At 40.3% G+C, this 10417-nt stretch overlaps 1 protein-coding gene across 1 annotated transcript; it reads left to right on the top strand.

The window, feature by feature from the left end:
- Positions 1-4845: 4845 nt before the first annotated feature.
- LOC306973133 (WD repeat-containing protein 48) lies at positions 4846-10412 on the top strand. The gene is made up of 18 exons (XM_079569949.1): positions 4846-4932; positions 5580-5720; positions 5812-5890; positions 6056-6268; positions 6361-6449; positions 6543-6644; positions 6740-6964; positions 7413-7487; positions 7937-8039; positions 8118-8215; positions 8322-8429; positions 8500-8596; positions 8676-8771; positions 8863-8968; positions 9042-9129; positions 9247-9323; positions 9399-9591; positions 9667-10412. Exons 1-18 carry the CDS (start codon positions 4885-4887, stop codon positions 9760-9762), a joined length of 2034 nt encoding a protein of 677 aa, XP_079426075.1. The 5' UTR covers positions 4846-4884; the 3' UTR covers positions 9763-10412.
- Positions 10413-10417: the final 5 nt, after the last annotated feature.

Below are 10417 nucleotides of genomic sequence, written 5' to 3'. Positions count from 1 at the left end.
CTAAATCTGAAGATTGCTTTCCCTTTGTTAAGTACTACAAAAGTCTGAAAAACACAAAGAGAACAAATGTTAGTTGTAAAAGACACAAACACACAAAACCCAGAGATGCCTTATAAAACAGTGTTATCCTATAGCTGTGTCAGAGGAGTTTAGTCTAAAAACCTTCAGGAAACACAAGGTTTTCTCAAACTCTGTCACTGAGCTCAAATTATGGAGGCAACTCTTTATTCTCCATGTAACAGAGCACCATATGTCAAAACAAAAACTCCCTGAAAATGACTGCTGCATCCTTTCTTCTCCACATAAGCGTCTCATTAAAGGACAGCAGCTTTCTGCTGACTGAGCAAACTAAAACTTTAACCAAATCCTTCGGTGTATCCACAACAGATGGGCTCAGTGCCTCATGTCTGCAGAATTAAACTAAACTGGGGCAGTCACAGCACCTCAGTGAGTTTCCTACAGTGTCATAGCTTATCTAATTTGCAAAGTGCTGGACATTTGTAGGAGCCCTCCGCCAGTCACACTGTGAACACAGCGGTGTAACTTTAAGGAAATATAGCTAAATAAATGAGATGATAGCTAATATTGCAGGTTATTAAAAACAGAACCAAAAAGAGAACCATTGCTTGTATTACAAATTTGTACTTGTTTTTAATGTGCATAATTTGAAGAAAGGTCAGTGTCCTTCTTTTCCCTGCTCTATTTCGCACACCGCTGACTCTTATTCTCAGTCAATCATAATCTCACACCTAACCCACCTCTTAATCAACTGGTATTCAGACTCCTATACAGACTTGTTTCTATAGCTCTACCACCCCATCCATTCAAGTCTCTTTACCAAGTTGTATAATGTCATGATTTCTTTTGGAGGTAAAGTAAAACATGACAAATTGCTTTGAACCTGTACTTCGTAAATCTCCTTTGGTGTACAGAGTGCTGCGTCACGCTCACCCTCTGGTTCTTGTAGTATGGGTCAATGTCCTCGAGTGGCACTCCGATGAGGTCAGGTGGGATATCTCCATAAATGCGGGGGAGCTGTTTGCCTGCCTCCAGGTCAGCCCGAGGTTTAGGCGGCTCTGCGTTCTTCTGGGCCTGCACGCAGACCTTAACCTTCTTGGCCTGCTCCTCGGCAATCCGCTGCTCCATGGCAGCCAGGGATTCGCGAGTGAACCGCCGCAAGGCTTCATGACCCGTTGGTAACAGGATGGCTGCCATCTTTTCATCCTGGTTCCCCTGTACTAGAGTTAACTCACAGCTGAGAGGAGAGACAGGAGATGGCAAAATCAATGACAGAGCATTATATTCTATTTCACTCTATCCTGTGCATATCTAAAGACTTTACAGCCCCACATAATCACATTTTTAAACATCACTGACTCCCAAACACTATAAGAGGTCACAATTGGGGGAATATTGTTCCGTAAGAATACGGTATGGAGAAAATCCACGATGAAGCATTAGGTCACTGAATAAGGACCAAGTTTCAATATATATAGTATGCATATTCATAAATTATAAATGATAACCACAATCTAAATAAATAAAATTCACTTATTAACAGAAATATTTTCCCTCTCCAATAATGTATTGAGCCCCTGACACTAATGCCTTCATTTGATCAGCTTATTTGGCACAGGTTGATCAGAGATGAGCTCTCACTGAGTAAATGATCCAATGCTGTCCCTGGCCATCAAAATAGGTTAGAGTTGTTGTACTACATGTATGATTCACATTAAGCCCATTTTGATATGTACATGTCATGCAAACACTGTGCAGTATTGAAGTATTAAATAGGAGCAGTGTTTTAGTGAAATTAAACGTCAGCCAGATGTGGTATGACTGTCACACAAAAAAAAGATTAGATTTAATGTGGAATGTCGGTTTTGTCACATCCAACAGGTGCACAGGGGAAACAAATAAGTATGGCACAAAAATACAAATATTTGAACAGGGTAATAGATTTCATGTGCTGTTGCAACATGTCTATTACGAAACTATCCGTCCTTCCATCCTGCTTTAGTTACTATAGCTGATGCACAGTAGCCATTGATGCAAAACGCTATACTGTACTGTTTAAAGGTGTAACATTTAAAAAAAAGTGGATATTAATGCGTATTTAACCTTTCAATGAGCCAGTGACTGTATGGATGCTTAGTTTTCCACCTTTACTCACCATTGCAGCGGCCTCTCGGATGCTCAATTGTTTTTAGGGTTTCTGGAGACAGTTCAATCAGCAGTGAAGACCTTCCAGAAACCCTAAAAGCAATTGATCGTCTTAGGGGCCACCGGGATGGTGAGTAAAGGTGTTATTCTAACCACCCATCCAGCAGTTGGCACCCTGAAAGATCAAATAAGCACTGATATCTACTTCTTTTTACATAAAATGTTGCATTATACAACTACAAATGACAAGGCTCGGACTGGTCACATTGGTGCAACCACAGGAAATATTCAGTCCCATCCAGTAAAATTGTAGGTGAACTTACAAACTGGTCTGACTCTGCCCTGGTGTGAGGGGTGGGAAGCAAAAGATACTGTACTTCAAATCAACATAGTGCCCGTTGATGAATACATCAATGGTTTGCCTGGTCACTGTTACTGTGTCTTCAGTTTCACTTGTCTTTGATGATTGAATTAAATCCAGTTGTTTTTGTGAAGTCTTATAACACAACAGCAACTGCCTCACAGGGCTGCACAAATATTGCTGATTTGACAAACAGGAACAGTTTGGAAGAACAATAAGCATTGACACAGACTACAAACAGTGATCTGTAATGTCCAAATAAAACTAAAGTTGTGTCGTCCCCCTCATAGGGACACATCTTTAAGAGGATATGAGTATTTCTCCACCAAGAATATACATGTATTTCTATCTGATAAGAAGAGCACTCCTGACGCTACATTGTGCCTTTAGTGATGCCTTTCATGCACACACATTAAACTAATAGACTTTTGAATGACTGGCCTCTGTGTATTAACTCCCTTTGATGGTGACATTGATAAATGATGACTACTGCCTGTTTAACATGTGATGCAGCCTGTACTAAATGTACATCACACACCAGGGCCATGTATTGTCCATTTTACACAGCATGTGATCAGTTGATCTCTTTGCAGTCATGCTACTTTGCTGTCATTGCCTAATGGAATATTAAACACAGATTTGGAGGCATATTTTGTTCCAAAACCTTCTGTTGCGATTGAACTAGAAGTTTAGATTTTAGTTTAAAAAACACACTGCCCTTTACTAACCATCATCATGTCAATTTTAATATTTATAAAGAAACACTGGTCTTCCAGATTACTTTCAGTTATAAAACTAGATGGAACATTTCTTTGCTGATAATAGGAAACAAGATCGTTTGATACTTACATATGAAATTCAGAGATTTACAGCTTTAGATCCGGGACATAGAAGGGGGAAACAGACCCTCCGTGCAAAATCCATGTTGTAGTTCATTTCGATTGCTTAAGATTCCAAACTCCCATGAACAGTATCATAAAGTCCATTTCGGGGGAAAAAGCATAGTTTTACAATCACCGGGGTATAAAGATCAGCTTCTTGGTGGATTTAGGCTTTACATTTTGTATTAGCCCCAAGTGTAAATATGTTTTCCTCCTTTTTCCATGAGAAGCGCTTCCGTATTGAGCAGCAGAGGAAAAGTCCAGGCTCAGAGGATGCTGCGCAGCGGCAGGAGGCGCACCTCCGTTTGCCCTTGAGCGCGTCAGGAGGGGGAGGATGCCCTGGACCACAGAGGATTATTGTTGCTATAGGCCTCTACGGGGAAAAAACACCATAGGCCTGCAGTAACCTGCCGCATTCAACCGAGTCAAGCAGTCAAAGTTAGTAGAAGAAAGTTATTAGCAACACAGAACAGCCGTGCGATCAAAACAAACAGGAACAGTACTTTTCTTCGGAAAATCAATTAAAACTATTGAAATGACAGATGTAGAAAGCAAAAAAATAAATTAAATTAAAGATTAATCATCTTAATCTGAACGTTTTGTGCATGCTAACGCTAGCTCGAACCTCCAGGCAAAACTGACTGAAGAATTGATTGATGGATTACAACTAATGTCACGAGCTGTTTTCCAAGAGAGAACTTTTACATATGGCATATTTGTGATTACCTCTACAGATGAACTCAGGTTATAAGAAGCGGAAGACGCTAATCTAATTTGGTCGGATTGTTTTGACCAATTACTGGTGGAAAGTCACTCAGTCAATCTGTAATCTGTCACACAACACCGCGGACAACAGGTCATCTCTGAAGCTGGGTCTAGGAGCGCCCTCTTGTGGCGGACTGCGCGCCACTGCAAAAATACAACTATTTAACCAAGCTTTGTCTTTGTAATTTAATACGATTTATAATGGCAGCTTCCCTAACACAGTAACAACAAATAAACTTTAATAAAATGTATTTTGTTTTCTCCAAATGTAAAACTATCTATAGCTTTAATTACACTGGAAAACTTTGTTAAATGTATAAAAAGAGGAACACAAAGCTGAGAGAAAAGTTAAGCATTTTAGCCCGAACCTCTTTCCAACATTTTGAATTTGATTATTTATCAATTTAACTTTTTCTGATGTTCAAACCCACTGGTATTTATGGAATGTTTTTATTATTTTATTGCATAAATAAATGGATAGAGTCCGTTCGTCACCTGCGCGTGTGTGGTGGAGAGCCAGTAAGAGAAAACCATTATATTATATTACCATTATATTATATTATTACCATTATATTATATTACATTATATATATATATCCTATGGGGAAAACAAACACATCCGTGGGAAAACTCCATTACCCACAAACCATCGCGGCGCGTGTTGTCTTCTTTTCCCGGATGTAGCATCACATGAACTGACTGTCAACATGCAAGATGGCCACGCATCACAGGCAAAATGCTGCTGGGCGGAGAAAAGTGCAGGTGAATCTATTGCACATCATTGTGTGTGTCTGTCAGCCGCGACATTTGGGTTTTGATCTATGAGGCTCAATTTATCTAAAAGTTAGCTCACATAAAAAGTCAGTCCCATCACACGGAGTTGCTGTTATGAGTCATGATTTCAGCCGGCTAACTTTAGCTTAGCTGCGCTAGCATCTTCAGCTAACGCTTGCGACACAATATATCTGATTTTTACTCAGAATCTGCAACATATCGATGCAGTGTGAATACAGGCTGTTGTTGCTGTCACGTCTATTACTATGCTTGAGTGAATGTCGTATTTCCATTGTGCCCCTAAAAAATGCAACTGTGCTAAAATATGATTAGCATGACTGTATCTTGGCTCCGTCTAATTGCTGGGGTAATGTACGCTCTTCGTGATTATGGGCACACTTAAAGCCAATAAAGTATGAATTTAATATTCCTCCTTGAGCCGTTTTGCGTTGTAGCACCGGTGTATTTAATTGCCCCGTGCTCTACATTTCCTCACTCTTAATCCACAGTCCACAACACCAGATGTGCCCCTTCTTATAAACTTATTGTGCAGCTAGAGTTCAATGTGCTTTTGATATCAATTATACTTGCACCTCGGAGATGTATTCGTGTTCACTGGCCTTTCTGTGTCGTAGGTGTCCTATGTTATTAGAGACGAGGTGGAAAAGTACAATAGAAATGGGGTGAATGCACTTCAATTGGACCCAGCGCTGAACCGACTTTTCACAGCTGGACGTGACTCCATCATCCGGATATGGAGCGTTTATCAGCACAAAGTAAAGCATAATGTTCTGTTACTCATGTTACAGCTCTTCCCGTGAGCAGATTAAGCGATGTCTTTACTTGCTTTATTCTTTCACTTTTCAGCAAGACCCATACATAGCTTCAATGGAGCACCATACAGACTGGGTCAATGACATAGTATTGTGTTGCAATGGGAAAACATGTAAGTTGGTGTAGTTATTTTGAATTTGAATGTTTACACTATTACAGAACATAAGTATGGCGTATGGTGATATTTTGTATTTATGTGCTACAAAATTATTATGTGTGTTATTATATGTCTTTTTGTGACTCCTCTTAATGGCTACTTTTCCCTTGTCATTTTTAGTAATATCTGCCTCATCCGACACTACTGTTAAAGTATGGAATGCACACAAAGGTTTTTGTATGTCGACGTTACGGACACACAAGGATTACGTAAAAGCCCTGGCGTACGCTAAAGATAAAGAGCTGGTGGCATCAGCAGGTCTGGACCGTCAGATCTTCCTTTGGGACGTCAACACATTAACAGCACTTACTGCTTCCAACAACACCGTCACCAGTGAGTTCTTTTGTGAAACTAATGAAACTGTACCGACCTAGTAACATTAATAAAATGTGTGGCTGTTTGCATGTGATTTTTGTTTGCAACAGCTTCCTCGCTTAGTGGGAACAAAGACTCCATTTACAGTCTGGCAATGAACCAGATGGGCACAGTTATAGTATCTGGATCCACAGAAAAGGTTTGTTATGGGAAATAAATGTGCAGTTTACCAAAAAGAAAAGTGTCGCAAGTCACTTAGAAATGCAGCTTTCTCATTACTGTCTTCTCTCAGGTTCTCAGAGTCTGGGACCCTCGGACGTGTGCAAAATTGATGAAGCTTAAGGGTCACACTGACAATGTGAAATCTTTGCTGCTAAACCGTGATGGAACTCAGGTAAATAAAATAATAATGTAAATAATGTACTGCACAACGGTAATACATTCAAACTGTGAAATATTCTTCAACTTCTTTCCTTTTTTTTTTTTCAGTGTTTGTCCGGTAGTTCAGATGGGACTATCCGACTGTGGTCCCTCGGTCAGCAGAGATGTATTGCCACGTACCGGGTGCACGATGAAGGCGTCTGGGCTCTGCAAGTCAATGAAGCATTCACACATGTATATTCAGGCGGCAGAGACAAAAAGATCTACTGTACAGATCTACGCAACCCGGACATCAGGGTATTAATCTGTGAAGAGAAGGCCCCGGTGCTCAAAGTAAGAGAAATAAGAGTAGAAAAGAAGGTCTTGGTTTGTTACCCTGGCTTTACATTTTTACATTGATTCAGGAGCATTAATGTGTGAGAGAAGACTGAAACATGAAGTTCTAAACTAACAACAATCATCAATCAAATTCACTTTATTCATCCATTAGGAACTTCACTTGCAGAGGAAGTGCCAGTACGAGCCCAGTAAAAACAGTACATCCACAGACAAACAACACAATCAGCATCAACATGTGCAGTAAATACATTAAATACATTAAACAAAAACAATACAGTGGGCCTATAATAGACCAAGGTCCACTCATATACATTTCATATTTAGAGCCACTTGGAGACATATTTTTTTTCGAGATATTGTTCTTCCGCTATAAAGGCTGTCTTAGTTATTTGTTGACTGCAACTGTTGAAAATGAACCTTTTGTGTCTTGTCTTTTGCTCAGATGGAACTGGACAGATCCGCTGACCCACCGCCAGCAATCTGGGTCTCCACCACCAAGTCATCCGTTAATAAATGGGTAAGCATGCATGACACGTCTGCGATAACTGCTGCACTAAAGCTACTGGCATCCACTGTTTACAGAGACGAGTTCCTGTGAGCTCACCAAATGTCCTCCTGCCCCAATCCCCATTGCCTTCCTCAAAATGCAGTGGGATATGTTGTCTGTTTGTAAAATCATATACATTTGTTATTTAATGGCAAAAATGTAGCCTCAGTTTTAGCTCATAAAATATTTGACCTCACCAGTACCACCAGGCCTCAATCAAGAACACCTTAATATAGCCTTTTTTTAAAAAAAATATATAATTACAAGACATCAACATAATGATTTAGGAATAAATGTGGGGTAAACTGTGTTTTTAACAGCGAAACCTCTGAGATTCGCTTAAAAATGAATTGTCTATCATGCTGGATTGAAATCAAGGGGTACAATTGTATAATCAATATGCAAATGTTTTCCAATAGTCTCTGAAGGGAATGCACAACTTTAGATCATCAGGAGAGTATGACAACGACTGCACCACGCCTCTGACACCACTTTGTACGCAGCCTGAGCAAGTCATTAAAGGTACTGAACATGTTTTAATCTTAGTTTTTATGGATGTACATTTGGTGTTCTCACTTCCACTTTTATCTGTTTTTGAAGGAGGTGCCAGTATTATCCAGTGCCACATTTTAAATGATAAACGACACATACTCACCAAAGATACCAACAACAATGTGGCATTCTGGGACGTCCTGAAGGTAAGTTTGCACAGCATGTAAAGTTGTGTGCATGTGTGTGTTTGTGATTTGTTTTGTTTTGCATAGTTGTTTTTGCTGTCTGACTGTGTTGTGTGTTTTTCTTCAGGCTTGCAAAGGAGAAGATTTAGGCAAAGTGGAATTTGACGAAGAGATTAAGAAACGCTTCAAGATGGTCTATGTGCCAAACTGGTTCTCTGTCGACCTGAAAACTGGGGTGAGTAATTACAGATAATAGTTTGAAGAGTCTGCAAACGTTTGTAAACTGTGGCCTGGTGCTTGTGCAGATGCTCACGATCACCCTGGATGAAAGTGACTGCTTTGCGGCCTGGGTATCGGCAAAAGATGCTGGTTTTTCAAGCTCTGATGGCTCTGACCCCAAGTGTATGTTGTATTAATAATGTTCAGATGAAATGTAATGAACATGTTTGTCATTCTAACCTGCCGTGTTGCTTTTGTGCAGTGAATCTGGGAGGTTTATTACTTCAAGCCCTGCTGGAGTTCTGGCCCAGGACTCGAATAAACCCAATGGATGAGGAAGAGAATGAAGTAAACCACGGTATGTGCTCCCAGCTTATTCACCTTCAGAAGATTTGTACTGTATTTAACAAAAAGTATCAGGAATGATTTGATCCTCTTTGTGTTCGTAGTGAATGGTGAGCAGGAAAACAGGATTCAGAAAGGGAATGGATATTTTCAGGTGCCACCACACACACCAGTCATCTTTGGGGAAGCAGGAGGCAGGACTCTTTTCAGGTATGTGACATGTTATCCAAATCCTGTTTGTTTTGTTTGCTTCACTGACTGTGATCTGCGTGGCTTATTGCAGGTTGCTATGTAGAGATTCAGGAGGAGAGACTGAATCGATGCTGCTCAATGAGACAGTCCCTCAGTGGGTGATTGACATAACTGTAGATGTGAGTATTAGTGTTGGATTTGTTGTCTGAGTGGTGTATAATTATGATGGCGTGTTTAATCAGCATTAGCTGTTAAGTAACGCATGAATCAAATTGGATGCTTTGGTTTTCTTTCAGAAAAATATGCCCAAATTCAACAAAATTCCATTCTACCTCCAACCCCATTCATCCTCTGGTGCAAAAACACTAAAGAAGTAAGTTTTTTTTTCCTTTTTGTGCGTTTAAAAATATTGTACAGCAAATAATTGGAATCTTTGTATGTTTGTCAGGGACCGGCTCTCGGCCAGCGACATGCTTCAAGTGAGGAAGGTGATGGAGCATGTCTATGAGAAAATTATCAACTTGGACAATGAGTCCCAGACCACCAGCTCCTCGACCAACGAGAAGCCCGGGGAGCAGGAGAAAGAAGAGGACATGGCCATGCTGGCAGAGGAGAAGATCGAGCTCATGTGTCAAGACCAGGTCACTCATCACCCTTTTAACAGCTTTCAGTTTCCTCTCACTTCTGTTTCTAAGCGTATTATTTTTCTGGTTCAGGTTCTGGATCCCAACATGGACCTGCGAACAGTAAAACATTTTATCTGGAAGAGTGGAGGGGACTTGACTCTACACTATAGGCAGAAGTCCACGTGAAAATAATGATTTTTAACAAAACTCTTGTCATTTGCCAATTACCACCCACCACTGACATGTATGTCCCTCCTGCTCCATTGTGTGGTCCAGAGTCACAGTAACTGAGAATCCAGTCAGATTTGTGCGTACAGGACGTGGCTCCAGTGTAACATAGGGAACTACCAGACTGGACTGAAGCAGCTAAGACCCACCTGGGAGAGAACCAGTCCCTGTTTTTCCTTATTTTTTAAATATTTTTTTAATTACACCTCTGACTGCTTATTTTACTCCTTGGCGTTAATTTGAGGCGATTGCAGTCGGCGTACTTGTTGTCTGAGCGTGTTTATATGCACATGGATGTAGTAGACTGTTCTAGTACATTCCAGAAACTGTCCATGTTCTGCAAACACTCCACAGGCGTCACCGGTTTAGGAGTGCACTTGGCTCCTGGTAGTGTCACAGTTCCTCAAAGCTATTGTCCTGTTTTTGGCCATCATAACTTGAACTTAACCTTGGCTTAGACATGTAATTATTGCAGAGCTTGAACCTCATTGCTAGATGCACATGTCTGTCTTTGTTTTTAGCTGTGCTGTTTTCAGTGGACTGAATGTTTTCTTTTTGTAAATATATAACATTTTTGATTTAAGTGACTTTCATTTGCAGCGGGTTTTATTTT

Source organism: Gobius niger (assembly GCF_951799975.1).
Source record: "Gobius niger genome assembly, chromosome: 13".
NCBI lineage: Eukaryota > Metazoa > Chordata > Actinopteri > Gobiiformes > Gobiidae > Gobius > Gobius niger.
The sequence above is the reverse complement of the archived record's forward strand: the minus strand, read 5'-3'. Positions and strand labels throughout refer to the sequence as shown.